The 22924-nt window shown below is 36.6% G+C and overlaps 2 protein-coding genes across 3 annotated transcripts; both read right to left on the bottom strand.

Annotated features, from left to right (window-relative positions):
- Nucleotides 1-252: 252 nt before the first annotated feature.
- Nucleotides 253-8992, bottom strand: LOC106078314 (epithelial membrane protein 1-like). 2 transcript variants are annotated; one of them, XM_013239166.2, is made up of 4 exons: nt 8751-8992; nt 4911-5145; nt 1288-1443; nt 253-636 (listed from the first exon to the last, which is right to left on the bottom strand). In XM_013239166.2, exons 2-4 carry the CDS (start codon nt 5140-5142, stop codon nt 470-472), a joined length of 555 nt encoding a protein of 184 aa, XP_013094620.2. In that variant the 5' UTR covers nt 5143-5145; nt 8751-8992; the 3' UTR covers nt 253-469. The 2 variants fall into 2 exon arrangements, with proteins under 2 accessions (XP_013094620.2, XP_013094621.2); XM_013239167.2 differs by lacking the exon at nt 8751-8992 and adding an exon at nt 7413-7612.
- Nucleotides 8993-10685: 1693 nt separating this feature from the next.
- On the bottom strand, nt 10686-22238 carry LOC106078311 (epithelial membrane protein 1-like). The gene is made up of 4 exons (XM_056013965.1): nt 22167-22238; nt 20729-20919; nt 16532-16714; nt 10686-12870 (listed from the first exon to the last, which is right to left on the bottom strand). The coding sequence occupies exons 2-4, from the start codon at nt 20913-20915 to the stop codon at nt 12677-12679; spliced, it is 564 nt and encodes a 187-aa protein (XP_055869940.1). The 5' UTR covers nt 20916-20919; nt 22167-22238; the 3' UTR covers nt 10686-12676.
- Between the last annotated feature and the right edge of the window lie 686 nt (nt 22239-22924).

The following is a 22924-nucleotide window of genomic DNA, read 5'->3' as shown; positions in this document are numbered from 1 at the left end:
AAGGCTGTTGATCACATGACCATAACACGGGTCATATTTGCGTGTACTAGCGGTAATGTACCTTGACCATTGACAGCCATTGACCTGTGTGATTTGCACGAGTCATGTGTATCAGTAGTTCACTAAAACATTGACCCTATCAGTCCGCCACCGGTGTTATAAAGGTCCCTAAGGTACCACTAATTTACATCGACTCACATTCATACAGAAAGCAATCAACTTAATAGCGGTGTTGACCAACTGAACCACAGCTTGTGTAATTAGATTTAGATTTATTTACATATTAAAATATATTATACAAATTACAGTTAAATCTTTACTATATACATCGATACTAAATTTAATGCTATAAAGAATGAATGATAAATGTTTATATTTCAAAAAGAATAGATACTAAAAGTGAAGATAACAAAAGTTTATATTCGATAAGAACATGCTTCTGTACAAAATATGTCTTCAAAAAAGGCGATCATGTTTTTCTTAGACGTGGGATGTAAAAGATTACACCGCCAAGGAAGACGACGATGCCGCCTATGATGCTGAGAACCAGAGAGTACCCGATGCTTTTCTCTGTCCATACAAAAACGTTGTGGACGCCGCCGCCGAAACAGCTGACACAGATGATAATTAGCATCACTGAAATATACAGAGTATAATAAAATTTAAAAAAAAATATTGTAATTGAATTGAAACAGTTTGGATCAGTCAAGTAATTAAATTTAAAATAGATCTAGACTTACTATAATACATTTGTGTGGTTAAAAATATAATATGATATAATATAATATAATATAATATAATTTTTTACCAATCCTTTTTGTTTATCGCAATTTCAATACACTATGATCCTATGATCCTTTCTGGACTAGTGCGAAAATTAGGAGATACAGAACTGGTTTTCTGGGTGATCGCTTTATAAATGTATTTAAAGAAAGAACCTGAATTCGAAGTTGTGGGCTAAGGCCTTCTTTAGCTCTCAAAGATTTATATTTATCTATTGTTTTAAGTTTTTGTTCACTGAGCCTTAGACGGAATCTATAAAGGAGAGTAATTCAACTTATACCACCATTTCAGTCAAGTACAATTTATTTCCTTTGTGTGTGATAACAATTTATTACCAATAGTTAATTCACTTTTTTTTTAAGTTGTCAGGTAAAAGAAATAATACTGCAAAATGATATAAATGCTCTAGCTAAGACATATGTTACCATTTTTTTAAACTGTTATCAATTTAGCTAGCTCTTGATTTTTTAAATATACTTAATTATACTTTCTGTCTGCACCTACCTGTTGCAATGCTGGTTGCTAATGTTACGAGAGACATGACTTCAAACTGAAGTTTTTGGAAAAAAGGCATGACGATGTGGACAATGGCCACTGCCAGGGTGACGAAGCTAGACAACATCCCTAAAATTGCAAAAGCTCCAGCTGCCCTCCAAGCACCTGTAAAATATTTCAAAATAATAATAATAATTATAATAATATGCAAGTTTTAAAAATAAAAGCAAACTCCACTTATCGACAAATAAATTAGTTTTCTTCCATAGTAAATACGACTCTAAAACGATTTTTCTGAACCTAACAAATACTGATGTTGGTATTAGTTTAGACTATGCAGATCATGAAATTCGTTAATGGGAAGAAAATGAACTCCACGGGAAATATCTAGCACTATTTCATGGTGAACAAAATTGACAAGGCTGCTTCATTAACATGTTCAAAGCAGGTTCTTTCTATCCTGAAACAGAAGGCAATGTCACAGCAATACAGAATCATGATATTAGGACTAAAAAATATGAAAAGCATTTCTAAAACTCGATGCTGTGGACAAATGTAGAAAGTGCTGAAACGCGAGTCTATTGAACACATAATGGCAGGATGTTTAGCTTCATCAGAATCTTCCTACCTAAGAACTGACCTACAATGTCATATCCTGTGGGCAGTTTAGATCTAAAGCTCGTTGCCACGTCATACAGACATAATACTGGAATAGACCTTTTTTTTAGACTAACAAGACAATGGAAATTAATCGCCCATAGTTTCAGTTTATCAAAAAGAGAAAACAAAAATCACCCACCATCATTAAAGTTGATTGATCAATTAATAAACAAATAAAATATAAGAACATAAGCTATTAGAGCATGAACTGGGTTGCTTGTGCCAGCCAGGAAACCAATGAATTGACCAAATTTAAGTCATTGGTTAACATGCATGACTAGAGGCATGAGGCGTCGGACATATAATCATCTTTTTTTCAAGTAATTTCTGTATTCTATGATTTAAGATAAGATTAAACTACTATTGAAAATATCAAAAAAAAATATTTATAAACCGTGTTGTTTATAAAACTGATGGAATAATAACAACTGATCTAGAAGACACCTTCTAGGTCTTTAAAATCCAAGTAATTTTCTCGTTGCGTGTCAGAGGACGATACTGCTGAATACCACTTCACCAGAAAATTCTTTAATGGACACTAATAAATGGACCACAATGAATTTTGTTTTTCTCTAACCAAGCTCAAGTTTGGCAGGGCCAAATAATGAATACAAGTTCATTTCTAGAATAATTATAATAATAACAAAATAGCACAACATTAGGTTGGAGATTAGTTTTCCCTTTCAGACCTTGCGATCCATGGGGCAGATGTTGTAAAGGTCATTTGTTTCTGTGGCCCACGGTTAACGAGGGTATCAAGTTTCCATTGCAATGACCAACCGCCTTTACTTTTCCTAAACTAAAGACAAGTACCCATTAGAGCTGGGTTGACTCAGAGGCGCCCAAAGATCCCGAAATTAAAAGTCGGAGTCTTCACCAGGATTCGGACCCTGGACACCCGGTTTCGAAGCCAAGCGCTTTATCACTCATCCACCGCGCCTCTTAAGTGACAATTCAAGATGAATAAAATTACATTATTCTCAGTTGTGAAATCAACTGAACTTATGTTAACCCTGAACATTTCTAGATCGAATTTCATTTTTTGGTCAGAGGGCGGGGCGGTACAAAACTGCTAGGTCATTAAAACATTTCTCTGCTGACTGGTTTACCGTATATAGATTGGGTGGGGTTCTAGAGGCTGCGTCAGACAATGTGAAACATATTATATACAGTAATAATCCTAATATGAATAGTATGACATGAATTTCTACTCTTTAAGATATTGCGAAAGTTAAATTAAATAACTTTATAACTTTATTGCAAATGAAAGTATGTTGCATCGTAATATACATACTCACAAGTCTAAGAATATAAGTATATGTGATTGTAATGTAATGGAATGTCAGTCTTTGTGTAAGAGTTTCTCGTAAGTTTTGTTTTTTTACCTTTGATAACTATTCTTTGGTTTAATAGTGGCGGAAGGTCTGAGAGAGACACACACACACACAGAGACACAGAGAGCAATAGAGAGATAGAGAGACAGAGAGAGACAGAGAGCAATAGAGAGATAGAGAGACAGAGAGAGACAGAGAGCAATAGAGAGCAATAAGGAGATAGAGAGACAGAGAGAGACAGAGAGCAATAGAGATAGACAGAGAGCAATAGAAAGAGACCGAGAGCAATAGAGAGATAGACAGAAATAGAGAGACAGACAGAGAGCAATAGAGAGATAGAGAGAGATAGAGAGAGACAGAGAGATACAGAGAGATAGAGAGACAGCGACAAAGACACAGAGAGAGACAGAGACAGAGACACAGAGAGAGACAGAGAAACAGAGAGATAGAGAGAGACAGAGAAACAGGGAGATAGAGAGACAGAGAGAGAGAGAGAGAGAAAGAGAGGCAGAGAAAGACAGAGTGAGACAGATAGAGAAAGAGACAGATAGAGTGAGAGAGACAGAGAGAGAAAGAGAGAAATAGAGAGAGAGACAAAGAGAGACAGAGAGAGAGAGAGACAGAGGGAAAGAGAGAGATAGAGAGATAGACAGAGAGATAGACAGAGAGATAGACAGAGAGAGAGACAGAAAGTGAAATAGAGGGAGAGATTTAAAATATAACAAGTAGGACGGTAGTCTATTTGGTAAGAATGTAAATATTAGTTCAAAGGATGTAGGTTTGGTTAAAAACTAGACCTAGCTAGAAACGAGGGTATTCGATTCATGAAATAGATACACGAGAAGCCCAGTGCTGCTATTTAGTTTCCATGCCCTTCTTCAATATGACCTGAGTAGAGTAATATTACCATCTACCAGGTTTCATCTCAGAAAGAGATGGTTTAGGCTAATAAACTTGATATCATTTTTTGTACCTCCAAACAACTCTTAAGAGGCTTAAATCTACTTGAGCACAATTTTACATTATCTTCTTATCTTATCATTTACAGACGTTAATGTAATTGCACCATACGCATGTTCATGGGTTAATTTAGTTAATTAATGACTAACTCGGCCTCAAAAAAAAATAATAAAATTTAAGTTGATTTTAAGATTAAATTTACTGCTGTGATATCAGCTGGTTTCAAGGCTCTTGACGGCCCAATCATTAGCCAATGTAGGGATGACCTGCGTGGCATTACGAACACACTTGAATTAAAGCTAAAAATCCTTATTGATTAGATTTAAAATAACTCATTTTTTATTGACAAATATTTATAATCTTTATAATTAATAATATGTATATAGTAATATTCAAACTACACATTTAAACGGAAGATATTAAAGTTTTTTTACAGTTTTTTTTTTTTACTATTTTTCAAATTTCCCAGATCTACTTTCTATCGCCAAATAGTTTGTAAGCGTGCCTTTGATTTAAGGATCGATTACTTCCCATACAAACGAACTTCTTAAAAAATAACCAATGTTAGGTTATGTTTACTTCGTACTGTTACGTCAGTTAATTATCAATAGCTAAATTGTTGTTATATTTCTCTGTCCCATAATTCATAACAAACATGAAACATGGTCTTGCACTCACCTGTAAGATTATAACTCTTTATTGTGGAGCATCCACCTTTATCACAGTCCATCCACAGACCCACACTTACATCCGCAGTATATTCAGATGGTGAGAGTAAAGGGTTCATGTACCTAAACGTAGCCGTGGTCCAGTTGGGAGTGGCCAGCCCTATGATGTGCAGAACGACTCCAATGAAAACACAGATGGCCCCCACTCCATGGGCCACGTTAAACTCACTTGGTATAGGCATGCTCTGCAAATAAAAACATGCTGTTTTAAGAGTACAGCTATAATCAAGCTAGATCTAGGTTTGTCTATCCACTCTAGCTAGTCTTCAATAGAAATTGCATTCGGAAACGGGAAAAAATATTATCATGATTTTTTTTTAAAACAATTTCGACTATTAACTTACATTTTAGTTATAGTTGCAAGAACAGGGGCGTAGCTAGAGATTTGGGGGCCCTGGAGGCTTGATCTCTTTAAGGGACCCTGCATTTTGACATTCGACATCGTGACATGAGATAAAGGCGTAATATTTAGTTTAAAAACACATTTGGGACACTCATTTGGAGTCCCCTCTGAAGTGGTGGCCCGGGAGAATTTTCAAATTTGAATCTCCTCCCTAACTACGTTACTAGGCAAGAAGCTTAAAAAATGAATCATTTATTTTCAAAGCTGTTCATTATATTTTAAATAATTCATTATAGCTGATGTTATGCATATAAACACGTGATGCGTGGCACCTCTGTTTGTTAAAAGAATATCACGTCAAGTGGCATGTCGAACAGCATACTTAAGAAGGATTTTAAGTTTGATAACCGTCTGTTCAAGTTTAGTAGTGTTTTTGGATGCCTCCAAGCCAGAGTGTGGTATGTGCTTACAAAATAAGTGTCTACCAAGCAGCGGTTCTCTCAATCCTTTTATATCAATCTGAGACATTGGAACTATTCAGAAACCAAAAGAGACGACTTAAACGCTCTCACCAAAGAAGCTAGCGATCCATCATGGACATAAGGTGGCAAGACCGCGCTACAAACAGCGCCGGTATGTACAGTACAATTTTATGGGACGTCTTATGGTCCGATAGTTACGCTGGGGGACAAACGTATGCCAAAGGCAGTCTTTTTTGGTGACCTGAAGGTGTCGACGTAACAGAGGTGCCCCAAGGAAACCCGTTAAAGATCAGCTTGGGGGGGGGGGGGCAACCGTAACTGACATAAAAGAGAGCACCTGGTTGCAGGAGTCTTCAGCACGAGACATCTGGTATTACTTAGAAACGCGTCAGATACACATTTGAGAGATTTGAAATTCCTCTGCTGATGACAGAGAAAAAAAAATCTAAATCTACCACATGTGGACAATGGTTATGCCTGCGCTGGATATGACAAAATATGTAGGCCGCAGATGGGGCTGCGTAACCACGGTAAATACTGCATTCCTCATTATACCACATGTGGACAATGGTTATGCCTGCGCTGGATATGACAAAATATGTAGGCCGCAGATGGGGCTGCGTAACCACGGTAAATACTGCATTCCTCATTAATCTTCAGACTCCAAAACAAACCTTACTATTATTATGTTAGAAATGAACGAGTAGTCATTCTCTGGCGCTGCCAGGGTCGAGTTTCGCTAAAGAGAAACAAAATTCATCGTAGTCCCTTTAACAGTTTCCACTGAGGAATTTTCTGGTGATGTGGCAGGTCTGCAGCAGTACCGCCCTCTGACAGGCAACGAAGATGTTCCTAGGAATGTTAAGGGCCTTGAAGGTGTCTGTGAGGTCAGTTGTTATTATCCCCTCGGTTGATATAACAATGGGGTATATTGTTATTTTGGACAATTTCCATAGACGCTTAATCTCCAAGCCTAGGTTCCCATATTTTCTTTGTTTTTCTATCTATTATTATTATTATTATTATTATTATTATTATTATTGATTATATTTTGGGATATCTATGTTTTTTTGTTTGACTTGGCTTGTTGCATCGAAGCGTCGTGATAATAACGCGAATTTCGTGTGTGCGATGCCCATAGAGGTAGCGAGATGTTCACCTGGCCAGCACAACGACCAACCACCTTTACTTTTCCTCAACTAATGTCAGGTACCCAGAGCTGGGTGGTCTCAGACTTAGAGGCACCCTAGAGATGTAGTAAAGTAAAAAAAAAACTTCCCCTTTCAGACCTTGCGATCTATAGGAAAGATGATCATCTCATCTGTTTTTTTGGCCAACGTTTAATAACAAGCAGGGAATTCATGTGACCAGAACAATGACCAAAGGGCTTTAATTTCTCCAACTTAAGTCAGGTACCCATTAGAGTTTGGTGGACTCAGGGGCACCCAAGAAATCCCGAAATTCAAACTCCTTTTCACCTAGATTCGAATCCAGGACCTTAGGTTCGTAAGCCAAGCGCCAGGATTCGAAACATGCGCTTCAATCACGGCCACAGCCATCGCGATCTCCATATTGGCCGTTTTATTTTCTAATTATTTGATGAAAGAAACAGAAAGAAAATACTTACATTCTTTTTTTGTTTAACTTATAAGATGTGATAATTATCATCTATCATTATAAATTACAATTGTTATAAAAATTGTTGTAATGTCCATACAATGATAATATGTTTACTACATCATTTAGAGAAGGAAACCACATTGAATATTTTCTAAATTACATCAACTCTGTTAGTAACGACTCAGAGTCTTTAGAAGTATTTTAAGTTGATTAATAACTTTTTAAAAAAATATTGTCTATTATATGCGATTTCACTAGTTTATATCACAAGTGCTGTGCGTATACTCGAAGGTCGACACACACTTCGCCCTACACGCATCAATGTTTCTAGGTTACACTCAGTTAAACAGCCTAGATAACATTGCCCATAAATCTACGCTGCATGTTGTCAAGTAACTTGTATAGGAAACTAAATCTCTAATAGCTTCTTTTATTAAGAGGCCATAGTTCTTTTTTCCTCCTGGTATAACAGATATCTTTCTCGCTCCTAACCCTTTCCCTGAACTGGAGAGAGAAACATGGTCAAGGCGCACGCGTTAACTCTTTCTTTCCGTAATCATGTTCCTCGTTCCGATCGACTTATCCAATTTGTTCATTTATATTTTACTATCCTGTTAGGATTAAAGTTCAATAACTTTTTTTGTTTGTTATCAGGTAATGCAACACAAGCTAAAGTTTATAAATAAAAATATATTAATTTAGTTTGATGGTGTTAAATCGTCAATTAGGAGAGAAAGAGTTTAAAAAAGTGGCTGCAAATCACTATTTTATGGTGCGAACGTGTTCATTACGCATTATTCGGACTCTGAGACCAAATTTAAAGTTAAAAGAAAAAAATGGGATTTATAAGAAAAATGAATATATGTTGAGCCCTTGTGATACTTAAGTGTGCATGATATGTCAAATAAGAGTTAAGTTAAAAAGTAGATTTTCATATCAAATGTATAATTGAGTTCCTATCTTATTATTTCATTTGTTTAGCTCAATACCTGTTTATTCCTAGAAACAATAAAATTTTAAAAAATCGCCTAAAACGTTTCACAGCTGTATTTCTATTTATTTGTTAACTTACGAACTTTCTTATCGATCCCTTTAACTACGATTTTTTTTTTGAGTTAAACTATCTGAATTTATGTAATACAAAGTTCATCGTGGCAAAGATTTAAAATGTATAAATAATCTCAAGATACGACAAAGCTTATTTCTTTAGACTTAACCCGTGATATTTTATTATTTTTTTTATACTATATTATATTCAGTTTGTTTGGAGATTAACAAAAAACAGATACTAGTTGCCTTCAACTTACCTGTATGTCATATTGTCACAATACAATGGCACACTTACCTTGAATGAATAGTGCACGTTATTTCAAGACTCAAACGTTTCTCACTTTATATTATTAAAGTAAATAATCTTTCCCTATTCTATCAGACCACTAGCCCAAGGAGCGTGTTGAAGATTTACAGCACTGGCGGTCTTCGATCTGTTGCAATGTGTTGTCCTTTAGTATTAAACACAAGGCGAACGTGAACTGAGGAACTATGGGGCGGCAGGCGCCCTCCCGCCGGCACAGTGGATTCACAGAAATGAAAACTGAAACCAGAAGTTAGATTGCATATCTTTTCAACGTATCGTGTAGTCAGCTGCGAAACAGAGTGCAGGAGGTTTTCATTTCGGGACATGATAATGTCTTAAATAATGTAGACTTATTTTGTTTCCATTAGGTGTAAAGAAGTAGCAGTGGCGTAGCGAAGGGGTTCAGTTGTAACAAGCTCTTGTGGTCCTAATGGCTGATGGGCTAAAAATGGCATAGGTATAACTAGCAATGTAGGGTTGTGCTGGCAAAGCACCAGAGAGCGAGAAGCATACAACTTTCTTCCATTATGTATAGGAATTATCAAAACAAATTGTGTATTGGAAATGTAAGGAAACATCTCTCTCTCTCTCTCTCTTTCTCTTACTCTCTCATTGGCGTAGATAGGGATTTGTGGGCCAGGGGGAAGCTTCACCTCTTTAGTCGCCCCTGCATTTTGACATTCGACATTACGATATGAGATAATGTTATAATGTTTAATATAAAAGCTAATTCCGGACAGTCATTTGGCGGACCCCCTTAAGTGGGACCCGGGGGTATTTTCAAATTTGGATCACTCATCCCCCCCCTCCCCACTCTAGCTACGACACTGGTTGGATGGTGTTTATTTAAGTTTTGTCATATACATAAAGAAATAAATCTACACTTGTTAAAATGTTTAATCTTGTTCTGAAACTGTAGTTTTTCCAAACAAATAAATGTCCATATTCCTTTAAAATAAAATGATTTTAAAAACGCTGTTTATGTAGAAACACAAACTCGAATTCGGCCCCCGAAGTGGTCCACCTAGTTAGTTAAAAAGACAGGTTTTAATATTTTCAGAAAGAATAACAGAATGGCATTCTATCAAAGGCAAATAAAAACAATAATGGATAAATAAGGTTGATAGATCCTGTGTGGTGCCCCAACGGTCCAGCAGACAAATGTATAGGGCAAAGTAATGTGAAATCAGATGTCAGGATGGCTTACTGATATCTTATAGTGATTATCTAATTGGTATAATTGTTTTGTAAAGGGTCAATCTCTTATTCAAAGCCTTACGGAGAAAAAAAACATAAAAAAAAATTATTATAAATTCCTTTAGTTAAGTATTCTTATATTTCTTCGTTCGTTGATGAGTTTAATAAATTAATGCTCAGAGACATTTTGTACATCGTCTGCTAAATCTAGAAGTAAACGTCTATCGTTAAAGTATTAAAAACGGTTGGTATATGAATAGCCTTCTGAATAGGAGAGCACCTGGTGACATGTGGCATCAGGAAGAGACATCTGGCCGTGGGATACACATTGGAAAAGAAAATCCTCTGTCGAGGACAGACGCAGACGGCGAGAAGAAAATCTGTCTACCACCTACGGACAATGGTTATGCTTGCCCTGGTTGTGGCAAAATATACAGGACACAGCTGGGGCTTCGCAGCCATGGAAATACTGTATCCCTCACTAATCTGCGGACCCGAAGACAAGCCTTATAATTATGTATGCAATTGCTTAACAGGATTCCTTCTAGTGGAAGCTTTTTTGGGTTCTATAGGTTTTATAATGTTTTGTTTTGTTTTTTAAAGAATTTTTTTATTTTTTAAATAGTGTTCTGATTTGTTATTTTAAGAGTAATTATAGTATAATTAAATCTTATCCAAGAGCATAATAACCAAACTTTAAACTAAAAAAAAACAAACATAAAAAAGTAAAAATTGTGCCTTTTAATCATTACAAACCGGAATTTTCTTACAGTGTCTATGAAAACGACAGTCATTTTTACTCTCCTGTGCTCGCGAACTACCATCAGAATTTTAAAATGTTCTCTTCGCACAGTGTTTAGGGCGTCTCTGAGTCCACCCACCTCTAATGAATTTCTGACATCAGTTTGAGAAAGTAATTTGTCGTTGATCTGGCCAATTGACACCCTCATTAACCGTGGGCCACCGAAACAGACGACATTTACTGTTTGTATTATCGCAAGGTCTGAAAGGGGTACTTTTATAGCGACTGCTTATTAAGAGCCTAATTGTTAGTGAAGCTTTTATCTAAGGATAATGACAGACTAGTCATGGAACTCTGCTCCTTAATTAATCTTGAGGTTGATACTTGCCCTATAGATTGCAAGGTCTGAAAATGGTACTTTTATACTGCATAATAAATTTCGCTAATTAAGAACCTAATTGTTACTGAAGCTTTCATCTAACGATAATGAAAAAGTAGTCCTGGAATTCAAGACAACAAAGAATACGAGAATTATTTTCTAATATACAGCACGCTTGATAATATTTACTTAAACTCGTTGGTTGAAAAATAAAATATTTTTATTTACAAAGTATTACATTGCCATCAAAAACAAAAAACAAATGAAATACTGGAAAGGATTAAGATTAAGGTTAGCCAATGATGCTATGAGATCATACAAAATGTAGTAAAATTAAGACTTAAAGTGATATACAAGTTTGAAGAACAAACAAACTATCTGTTTCTTATTTCCTTATAAACGAAATTAATGTAATAAAAACACTTGCACCTTTTTTTTTTAAGCAGTGTTTCCCAAACTGTGTTTAATAGGTGTACCATGAAGTATTGGAACAATAAACTTGTAGGTCCATTGTCCACCGTCTACATATGAATAAATTCTAAGTTTATGGGAAAGAAACAATTAGTTTATAAGACCTTCTCGTTAAAGAACATCATAAGGAACGTGGAACTGATCTACATACTAACTCTAATTTCAAACAATGATACAAATATATATTATTAAATAATTTCTAGAAAAAAAAGCTGATGTTATTTGACTCTTGTTTCCTATAACCTATTTGTGATTTTATTTTGCTCCAAAGTCAATTATAAATCAAGAAAGAGGCGGCTTAAGGTCCCACCAATTCGTAGAATTGAGTTTATTATCAGCAAACACAAAGACGTTATTATCTACTGGAATACAATACCATCAAAGTCAAGAAACCTTCATTTTTTATTATAGTTTTCTAATGGTAAATAATAAAAATAAATATAAATTTAGATTACGGTTTAATTTGTACTACTTTTAATTTAAATTAAAGGGAAATAACTCAACTTAAAAAACAAACAAACAAGGAAACAGTTCCGCTCAGTTCTCAGAAAATAGGAAGTGTTCCGTTACAAAAATAGTTAATGAAACACTGTATTAAAGGTTGCTTGGTGCGCACTGAATTACGGACAACATGAGGTATAGGAGTTTTCAATCATGGCTGACAAACAATAAATGTCCTTCTGGTGTATCTGGTTTACAAGGAATGCTTGTTGTAAGGTACAATAATTTGTGTGTACTTTTAAGCTTATAATCAGCATCAATATAAAGGAATTATATAACATATAATCTTTGACTTATAACTTTATTCTAAAAAACTAATGGACGGCTAACAATCTAACTAACAACCTAAGTAACTAGCGGTAATAAAAGGAGATGTGATACGACAATCAACCGCCACGCATTGAAATAGTGTCTAACGGAGAGCTTAGTTCGTGTTTATTGTATTGCTATGAGCGTAGCTTTAATCGTTTTACATAGGTGTCAAAAGTATATCTTAATTTAACATTATACCAGTTTTAAGGGTATAGCATAACTCCTCTTTATATAGTAATCAAAAGTGAATTTAAAATTAGGTTCTTTGACAAAGTTTAGTTTATCCTAAACATTTCTGCCCAAACAGTGTTTTTATATTCTAGCATAGGTCTCACCACTGGTACGTCCCGAGACATAAAACAGAATGCCACCAAGAGTAATGGCAGCACATCCGAAACCACTGAGGAAAATAGAGTAACCAGCTTTCAAGTCCTGATTAAAATATCCTTCTAACTTCTCTTGGAATCCCGCTACAAAACAACTTATACAGATGACAATGAAGACAACTGTGAAAAGAAAATGAATTCAAAATCATCATCTTAAGTATATGTAGAACATTATCTGGATATGTAACTATTCTAAGAGATTTATGGTGCCTAGGGTGTAAAGGTTGTCTAGTTCAATTGACAACACAAGGGTGTCATGGTGTCAATACAACGACACCTTTAGTATCCCAAACTAATGTCAAGTATCCATCATTAGAGTTGGATACACCCATGGACTTCTTAAAATACTTGAACTCAAAATCCTTGTTTTCAATGAGATAAAAACCCAAACATTGAAGTGGAGAATCTGATTTCTATCCGGTTTAAGAAATACATTATCTCTGAGGGTGGTACTTCAGCCGTGTAGTTTTAAAAAATGTGTCTGTGTGAAAACCAAACTGTTATTAATTTCAGGATTTAGCCAAGTTTATGTCCCTGCAATTATGTCTGAGTTCTCACTTTTAACCCTTAAAGTGCTGAGCTTTTTTTTACAAGAGTGCATACAAAATGGAATTACAATTCTAATGTTTAGAGGCTAAACTACCACACGCGTTTAAAGGGTTAATGTTTTTTTTTTGTAAAATGTTGTACATATTTCGGATGTTCCTTCAGAGTTGAAGATATTTTACTTCCTAGTCCAAACCTCCAGCAGGACGACGGGGGATGGGAGCGGGCAGAGTTTGAACCCTCGACCGTCGATAAATCCGAACGACAGTCCAGCGCGAAAATCGCACGACCAGGCAGCCATCCAGGTTAAATAAGATTAGTCGTCCTGCTGATTTTTACCTAATACTTTGTAATTTTATGACTAGGGTTTTGAGATACTTCGGTATTACTGCTTAACTCTTTCTCTCCTAATCGACGATACGATCGTTGTTTTTGACCTCATTAAATTAAATTAATGTTTACTATTTTAAACTTTACTTTAAATTATATATAAGAGCATGCATTTCCCTTTAATTCTATACCAAATACAACATTATCTGATAACAAACAACAAAGCTATTGAAGCCCAATCATAACAGGGGTAGTGAAATAGTAATGAGCAAAATGAATTCCTTTCAAAACGTGGAAAAATAATTACGGAGAGAAAGAATTAAGTAACTTTATTTGATGAGGAAGTTATGTTAGTTTTAATACACTAAACATAAGTGGATCTGGCTAGCGGTTGATGAGTTTGATTTGTTATGATGTTTAGACAGTTGCATAGGTTAGAAAAGTCTGCATCAAATGAATCAACTTGTCCTAGTGTAATCTGGGGTAATCCACACGGTACACAGTGCCATGATGCGTCTTTGTTGCCAAATGCATAATACACAGGTGTATTCATATGGAGACACAATGCGTGATACCATTCATCACAGGTGTGACATTGGGTAGCTTTTTGTTTCCTGGTTCAAATTTTTTTTACAGATTGTTCATTTATCTTTAGCTCTAGGTCCTGGGTTTGAATCTACATCTCCTGCTATTAATGTTGAAAGTGAAAAGTATTTATTTTGTGTTTTTCTAATTCAAACTTCTATTTGTGATGGATACTCCTCTTATTGTGCAAAGAAGCTTACTTTAGACAGGAAAAGGAAATAATCGAATAGTCAAACTGGTTCCATAGTTCCTATTATGTCTACATTATGAGCTTCTATTGAAATTAATATGTAATGTGATTATAAGTGTGTTTAAATCTTTTCATGAATTGAAGAGTTATTTTTGTTTATCCTGAACTAAATATTAATCTCAAACAACACAGTTGAATATGGGTCACATGATATTGCAACAGTTACGCCGCTTTTTTCTCTAGGCGTCATCATTAGCAGTATTATATTTTGTGTAGTATTTTTTTCCCTTGTCACTTCGTCATGATGTTGATATGACGTCATTTTTCTTCTTGTACTCCAACGTGAAAACACGCCAAAATATCTAGGGGTGACCCTGGATAGAAAGCTGACAATGCTCCAGCACGACCAGGAAGTTGAAAGAAAATCCTCGGAGAAGTTAGCGTTACTAAGAAAGCTGGCCAGCACAAAGTGGGGTGCCAAAGCTGACATGCTACGCACATTGTACTTAGGGGCACTCAGATCACAAATTGAGTACAGCTATACAGTTCAAGTATATGCTAGTAAAACTGCCCTCGAATCACTCGACCGAGTACAAACACAGGCCCTACGGTTCATTTGTGGCACCTTTCGGACAAGCCCAACAAACGCTGCTGAAATCTTAACAAACGTGGCACCCTGTCATCTTAGGAAGGAGAGGGCGGTACTTACGGCCTACGAGCGCTACAAAAGTGGCGACTCTAGGCTATCCACCTCAATTTTAGTGAGACAGTGGAGAGAGAGGAACTGCATCAAAATGCGATCGTTCCTCCATATATCGGCCGATTTGTCCAAATCAGCTGGGCTCTCCACTGATAGAATTCCTATTAGGAGAATTAGTACGTGCCCTCCGTGGAGGAGATTGCCGGTCCCACAAATAAACCTGTCCCTGATAGGGCAAGAGGGAGCCACCAAGAGGCGACTAACACCTGCCATTCTCCAAAACTTGGCATCCATAACCATAAAATCCTACCCATCAGATGCCATTTTCTGCTACACCGATGGGTCGGTAATGAGGGACCCCGATAGATCAGGGTATGGGGCCCTTATCGTCTACCCTGACCGGACTGAATCAGACAGGCTCTCTGGTCCATGCGGCTACGCCGCATGCTCCATGGATGCCGAATCCACAGGGATAACTCGGGCGTTCGAGGCCATTAGGGCCCAAATGTTCCAACGCGAGACTAGTGCCACTACGGTGGTGCTGATCACTAACTTTCGCTCCAGTCTCCAAGCTATGGGTGGCGGCGAGGGAGGGTCGCCCGTAATAGAAGAGGCAATCGGCGCCGCAGAAAACATCCGCCGAGCTATTGGAGCTGTCGTTTTCATGCAGTGTGCGCCTTCACATTGCGGCGTGAGGGGCAATGAAACGGCAGACGCCCTCGCAAGGGAGGGTGCTTTGGCAGCCACACACCTCGAAGCACCAAGCACGTATTTACAAGCAACGGCACAAATCCGAGCACTCATTCATGAGAAGTGGTTAAAGTCCTGGGAGGAATCCGACAGAGCACGTGATGTCTGGCAGCGCATGCGTCACCCAGATCGCGACGATCCATGGTGGCGACTGAGGAGGTCAGAGCAGTCAATTATTGCGCAGTCCAGAACGGAACACTGTCCTATTGGGGCATACTTTGCCCGGTTTCGCATGAACTTTGACTCCCGATGCCGTCACTGTGGAGAGAGCGTCGAAACAGTGTCGCATGTCTTGTACGAGTGTCCCCAGCTCCGCGAACTAAGGGGGGACCTGCCTGTGCAGTCACTCGACTTGTATAGTAGCGATGAGGCTCTACGCCGGACGGCTAAGTTTCTTGCCAGAGCACTTCGGGAGGACTAGTCCTTCCTGTTCTGATTTTTCAATAGGAGTTCATCTCAGATCTCATTGTGCGATATTCTAGCTTAAGAATAGATTCGAATCCTTATCTAGTTGTGTGAAATTTTAGGTCGAAAATTCAAATTCTTAACACGTTGCTTCCAACTTTTGGGAAACTTTACTTTTATATTGCCACCAATAGAGGGAGTTGAATTAAGTTAATAGAAATAGTAAAAAATAAAATCTAGTGACTATAGAATAAATATCTATCAAATATACATACTGGACAAAATGCTTGTACACAAGACGATTTTCTTTAAAAGATTTGAATTCACGTTTTGTTTCAGTAGTTTAATTAAGTAAATGTAGGTCAGTCCCATTGCACACAATCCACTGAACATTCCGAGAATCGCAAAAGCCCTTGCTGATTTGAATGCATCCGAAATTCCGAGGTGTTTCATTGAAACTAAAAATAAAGGGTTACATTGATTAAGGCTGAATTTGTTAAAAACATAATTTAGCAATTCATAAACATTCTAAAGCAGGCTAGTGATCCTATTATCATTTTCTAAGCCTTTCCCTCATCCGAACTGGGGTAGCACATAGGGTAAAGGCTGTTAAATAAGGAATGCATTAAAAGTACCACACGATAAACTTTCTATGATACGAAATTACGTTAATGTATATATTCATACCTAAAGTTAGTCACTTGTACTTATCTATTGGTTTTTATTTGATCCTTCAGTATAAAGTCACATGAAAACATGAAAAACATAAAAATGCTTTTAAAAAAGCTTATATTAACGCTTATATTATATTATATATTAACGCTTTAAAGACCAGCTTAGGCGTCAACTTTCCTTGGCTGACATAAAAGAGAGCACCTGGTTGCATACGGCCTCAGAACGAGACAGCTGGAGGGCACTCACGAAGGCCGCGGGATACACTTTTGTGACCAAAAGAAAATCTGCTGCCGAGGACAGACGCAGACGGGGAAAAGAAAATCTAAATCGACCACCTGCGGACAATGGTTATGCTTGCCCTGGATGTGGCAAAATATGTAGGTCACAGCTGGGACTGCGCAGCCACGGGAAATACTGCATTCCTCACTAATCTTTGGACTCGAAGACTAGCCTTATATATTGTTAAGGCCTCCGCGCGGTGTTGATTCTTGGCAATCTGTCTAGTGTAGATCTGACTGGAAGTAACGCTGAACTCAACTACTTCAGTAACACCGGCGAAAGGCCGAAACAATCAAATATGTAGTCGACGCTGATGTTGTTCTACAAATATGTTTAATACTCAAGAAGGGAATCGTCCGATGTCAATTATGTCGTACTCAAGTCTACTACTCTACAAGAAGCGTCTTCCTTTTAGCGTCGCTTAGAGCGTTCTTGTTTTTTAAAGATCTGTCACGTCACTTGTCGCTAATTAAAACTTTCCCCTTATTCCCGAAACAAATAACTAATTCCTAATCAAGTCATAACAATATATATATATATATATTAAGTGTACTTGCGTCTTTGTATCAATTACTTTGGATCGGTCATGTAATTAAATCTGAAATAGCTCTAAGACTCTAGACTAAAAATTAAAAGCATTAATAAAAAGAAATATAAAAAAAGGGACATACTAGTGAGCTAAAGCTTTGTCAGGCTTCTCAAGCCAACGCAGTAACCACTTTGCTACCAAAGCGTCTAGGAATATGGAAGAGAGTATTGTTTCTATTTCATGTTTGTGTTAACTCAGCCTGAGACGGCAGCCTAATATAAAGGGGACTAATTCAGCATACACCACCACTTCAGTCAAGCACTTTTTCATCCCCTTGCTTGAGATAACAAAGAAAGTAATTTATTGCCAATAGTTAATTAACTAATTGGTTATTTTTTAAAATGGGTTCTTGTGTTTACAGGTAAAAGAAATAATTGTGCGACATTACAGCTTGATCCGAGATGGGTTGTCAGAGAAATAACGTGTTTAAGTCTGTATCTTGCCTGGGTGTGTTTCTGAACTCTAATAGGGCTTCATAGGCATCCCATTTACTTTCTTTGGATTTTTTTCATCGATTTCTTTAATATTTTCACTGCTGGTTCAAAATCACTGATGCAAACTTTGGGAACACAATATCTGGCAAACAATTTTTTTTAGTTTTCTTATAAAAACTGTACTGGTTGTCATGTGCAAATGTTCCACTTCAATAAAATTTGAATAGTAGTAGTCAACTATGGCAAGGTATTGTTGGTTGAATATTAAAAACAAATCTATTCCAACTTTATCCCAGGGATTTAAACCCTCATTATGCTGTAATGTGCTTTCTTTCTGGTTTGCAGGTTTACAAGGTTGGTATGCATTAGCTATTTCTTTTATTCTTGCCGCTATTCCCGACCAGAAAACTGCGTCCCTTGCTCTTCTCATCATGGCATCATACCCTAAATGTGTTGCATGTAGTTTGGTCTCAACTTCTTTTCTTAATGCTCTTGGGATATTTATTCTCTCCCCTTTCATTAGAAGGCCATCCTCATAAGTCAGTACATCTGCAAGTGACCAATACTGTTTGAGTTCTGGTACAATAGGATGCTTGTCTGGCCAACCGTTCAGTATGTACTGTTTCAACATATGCATCTCATTGTCTACTTTGACTGCATGTATAACTTCATTTAACATTATATCTGGGAGGGCCAGTCTTACAGTGTTGATAGAGGTGTCAGGAAAATCTTCCTGTTCTGGCAAAGGGTCTCTGCTTAGCGTGTCGGCAATCTGTAATCTGTTTCCTTTGGTATACTGGTACTGAACATCTTATCGGTACAAACGCATCATTAAGCTTTGAAGCCTTTTAGGTGCACAACTGAGGGGTTTATTGAGTATATTTTCCAATGGTTTGTGATCATTCTGTATTATTATTGTTCTGCAGATTAGATATCTTCTATTTCACACTATTTATTCTTTCTCACAGTCATTTGACCACATTAATATTATTATTATTATCATTGCTTTAATATAGCGCTACTTTCATGCTTATAGCATGCTCAGAGCGCTTTTGGTCCAATCTCATTTGTGGACCAGTTGTGGGGGAGGGGGGTATCTAGGAGTTGATTTTCTGTGCTGCCTTTAGGCGCTAAGTAAACACAACTCTGCCTGAGTCGAACCTCGAGCCCCCTTCTAGGTAGCCAAACCAAGCCAAGTTCAAGTGCTCTTGGCCTCTCGACCACGCTTCCCAGCTTGTGTTTCTTTGTCAGTTTTGTTACTGACTGTAGGTCTGCTGAAAGACCTGGGATGAATCTTGACAGATATTGTATCATTACACAAAATCTTCGAACCGATGTAGTGTCTTCAGGGTTGATTTTTATCATAACAAATGAGTGTTCCATTTTTTATTATTAAAAATTAAATATTACGCCATCTTATCTCATGTTGAATGTCAAAATGCAGGGACCCCTAAAGAGGTCAAGCCCGACGCGCCCCATAATGATGGCAAATTCCTTGCTACGCCACTGTAATATACATGAGTTTTGAACAGAAAGGTCTTAATGTTCTTCTTGAATGTAGTGAAGCGTGTTGTTTCTTTTGAGATTAATGGGTGAGCGAGTTTTAAACCTATGGTCCATGCAGACCGTAGCTTTTGAGGGAGAAGAGTGGCACAACTAGAAACTAGAAGGGCACTCTGAGAAACATATGGAGTGATCAGTCGGCTAAGGCATTTCTTCGTTGTATATGCACTTATGACAAAGTGTAGCCACATTATAGTCGATTCTTACATTTACATGAAGCCAAAGAAGTGTACGCAAGAGAGCTGTAGCAGACGAGATTCATACAGAGGCAGAGGAGGCACGATGCTCCGGGCGCAACCCTCAAGGGAACGCCACAACCAGCCTATATTTCTATGTGATGTTCATGGAAAACGGAGGGGGGAAAGGGGCGCCATTAATGTACCTTGCCCATGTCGTACGTTTCGCTCACTACGCCTCTGGATACATTCTGCTGTTTAAAGAATCCACAATCAGTGAACAGCATTGGAGTAAGTAAAGTCATTATTTGTTTACTTGCCACAGTCGGAAATATTTGGTGACCTTAGCTTATGCTTAGAGCGGTTAAATTCCAAGCAAGTCAGACGAAACGTTTATTTTATAGTGAGCGGTTCTTAAAAGGATTTTGTTTTGTGTGAGACGATGGTGGGATTTTTATCAGCCTGGTCTACAAACTTCTTTGACATTCCCACAACATAGGCCTTATTTTTCAACAAAAATACATTTTTCTTCTTTTATTTTCTAGCCCATATCTTTTCTTGACCATGTAAGTTTTGACCAAGGCAGAGGTCAGGAAAATATTACTGGAGTCACCCAAAATGAAATCAACAGAGTTTTCTAGCCCCTAGTCAAAACTATATAAGATTAACTTGCGTTAATCACTAAAACATAAAGATGACTACACATGTTTAAAGCAATAGAATGCTATATTTTCACACTAAATCTTAATTCATTACCCCAGATATAATCCGGGATGTCTATACATATGTCAGGACAGAATTTCCATAGACCCAAAGAAAAATTCTTTATATTGCTAACAGTCCAGCTAGGCGTAGCTAATCCTACAATGTGTAATACCAGACCCACTGTAATAAACGCAGCACCAACACAGTGTAATACATTGACTCCGGCTGGATTCGGCATTTTTCTACAAGGAAAAAAAAAGCAAAATATATTTGTAAATATATTCATCTGTCAATATGAATTTATATTTCTTCGTACCCTATCGTGTTAATTTATGTTATTATTGATATTAAAATAAAAGTATGATTTAAAATGTGAACATATTTAAAATCAGTTTTTTTTTTTCCTATATGCACATTTGGCACATACTTTGAAAGGGTTGACAGCGAAATTATAAAGCAAACTGTTACGCAATCATTTAAAAACTAGCGAAAAATCCTTTTTATGAAAACAAAAGCTTACCCAATGGGTAGCCATATCTATGAAAACTGAAGAATCAATCTCCCTTGTGGGTATCAGACAAAATAGTATCAATCGCTAGTAACTAACTGTCTAATTGGTTAATATTTTGTATTGACTCAATGAATTATTGTGTGTAGTTTCAATTTGATCTTGGAATGGGCGTGAGAGAAATAACATGTACGCACTTTTTACCAGTCAGTCAGACAGACAGACAAACAGAGTGAGTAGATATAAGCTTTGTAATTAGCTTTGAATAGTAAAAATTACTGTAGTCTCTACTTTAATTAAAATTACAAAGAAAGTTTGAGGTGGGTAGATACTTAAGGAGCCAGAACCTTTAAAAACACTTACGTACTCACACACACACACACACATATACTCCCTTTCATAATATTGTAAACAGGGCCGGCCCTACAATTTGCGGGGCCCTATGCGAAATGGATTGGGCTGGGGCCTAGTCTTGGTAGGCATAAGGATAATAAGTTAAAATTATGTCGTTTTTATTTTTGTTAGAAAATACACGTGTCTATGCATTATATTCATACTAAACTAGGTGCACAATTACGATCAAATTAACTTAACGAGCCATCTACTATAGAAGGTAGTTTTCCAACAAAAAGCCAATAAACATTTAGATCTGCCTTTTAGATTTACTATCGACTAGCGAAATATCGCTTTTTTTTTTAAAGAGATCGAGATAGATTTAGATCTATATTTAAATGCCATTTCACTATTATAGTAAATTAAGTATTATAACTTTCTGTTTTGGTTAAAATTCACACTATTATTTTTATTAAATGAATAATGATAATGCCGTTTTTATTTAATCGAGAAGCCTCGGAAACCCTGTTACAATTTAAACTGGTTTCATTTAAAGAATTTACAACTAGAGTTAGCGCGGTGCTATTGGAAAAATAAAAGTAATTCTAGGTTAAAAAAAAAAGAAATTAGTCGGCTTAATATACTCACGTAATGGGAGAAAGAAGAACTAAAATTTATGAATGGCAAAATTTAACACATATATATATATATATATATATATATAGCTGCGCAGGCGCAAAGAAATTGAAAACTTTCCAGCGGTATACAAAGAAACCGGATTTTCTTTTTTTTTTTTTTTTTGAAGTGACAAAAATGATTGGTAAACAACTTTTTTGTTAGCTTGTAGTTTCATAAAGTTTTAAAATATATATGGTGTAACAAACTAGCCTATTAGACTGGTCTAATGTTCACTAACTGCTCACGAACACAATTGAACGTATCTAACACAATTTTTTAAAGACATGTTGCAATTTTTAGATACTAAATTTAGTTGTTGTTGTTTTTTTGCAAATATGTTAACTAGAAATCATTAGATGTTATTAGATGTTATCTTATAAAGTACAGACGTTACTTCGAAAAAGAAGATGATAAGGTCCTACGCATGTTTCTATGTCAATTTAGTCACGCATGCTAATCAATGACTTAAACTACCGAGCCATTGGTTTTCCTGGCTGACTCAGTCAACCCATTCCGTGATCTAACAACACAAAGGATAAGGATATTCGCAATAAAAACATAATACTAAGTCAGCTAAGCATTTTATTCATATGGTTAGCTATTTTAACACATGTTTAACTACACAGAGAATTTGACAATCCTTTTTAAATTACGACACTACTAGAATACATTGTCCACAACAGTTGCCACAGTAAGAAGTGCATGTTCTGTTAAAGGTCCAGTCCACC

This window comes from Biomphalaria glabrata, chromosome 16 (assembly GCF_947242115.1).
Source record: "Biomphalaria glabrata chromosome 16, xgBioGlab47.1, whole genome shotgun sequence".
Taxonomy (NCBI): Eukaryota; Metazoa; Mollusca; class Gastropoda; family Planorbidae; genus Biomphalaria; species Biomphalaria glabrata.
This window is presented reverse-complemented; position numbering and strand designations above follow the sequence as displayed.

What these genes read in the sequence shown, in the direction of transcription:
- LOC106078314 (XM_013239166.2), bottom strand. Translation starts at nt 5,142, where the DNA reads ATGCCTATACCAAGTGAGTTTAACGTGGCCCATGGAGTGGGGGCCATC. An exon ending in AAAGAGTTATAATCTTACAG is followed by an intron (nt 1,444 to 4,910) that starts GTGAGTGCAAGA and finishes AATATTTTACAG; the next exon opens with GTGCTTGGAGGGCAGCTGGA. An exon ending in AGCAACCAGCATTGCAACAG is followed by an intron (nt 637 to 1,287) that starts GTAGGTGCAGAC and finishes TGTATATTTCAG; the next exon opens with TGATGCTAATTATCATCTGT.
- LOC106078311 (XM_056013965.1), bottom strand. Translation starts at nt 20,915, where the DNA reads ATGCCGAATCCAGCCGGAGTCAATGTATTACACTGTGTTGGTGCTGCG. An exon ending in CATCCCGGATTATATCTGGG is followed by an intron (nt 16,715 to 20,728) that starts GTAATGAATTAA and finishes CTTTATTTTTAG; the next exon opens with TTTCAATGAAACACCTCGGA. An exon ending in GTGTACAAGCATTTTGTCCA is followed by an intron (nt 12,871 to 16,531) that starts GTATGTATATTT and finishes TTCTTTTCACAG; the next exon opens with TTGTCTTCATTGTCATCTGT.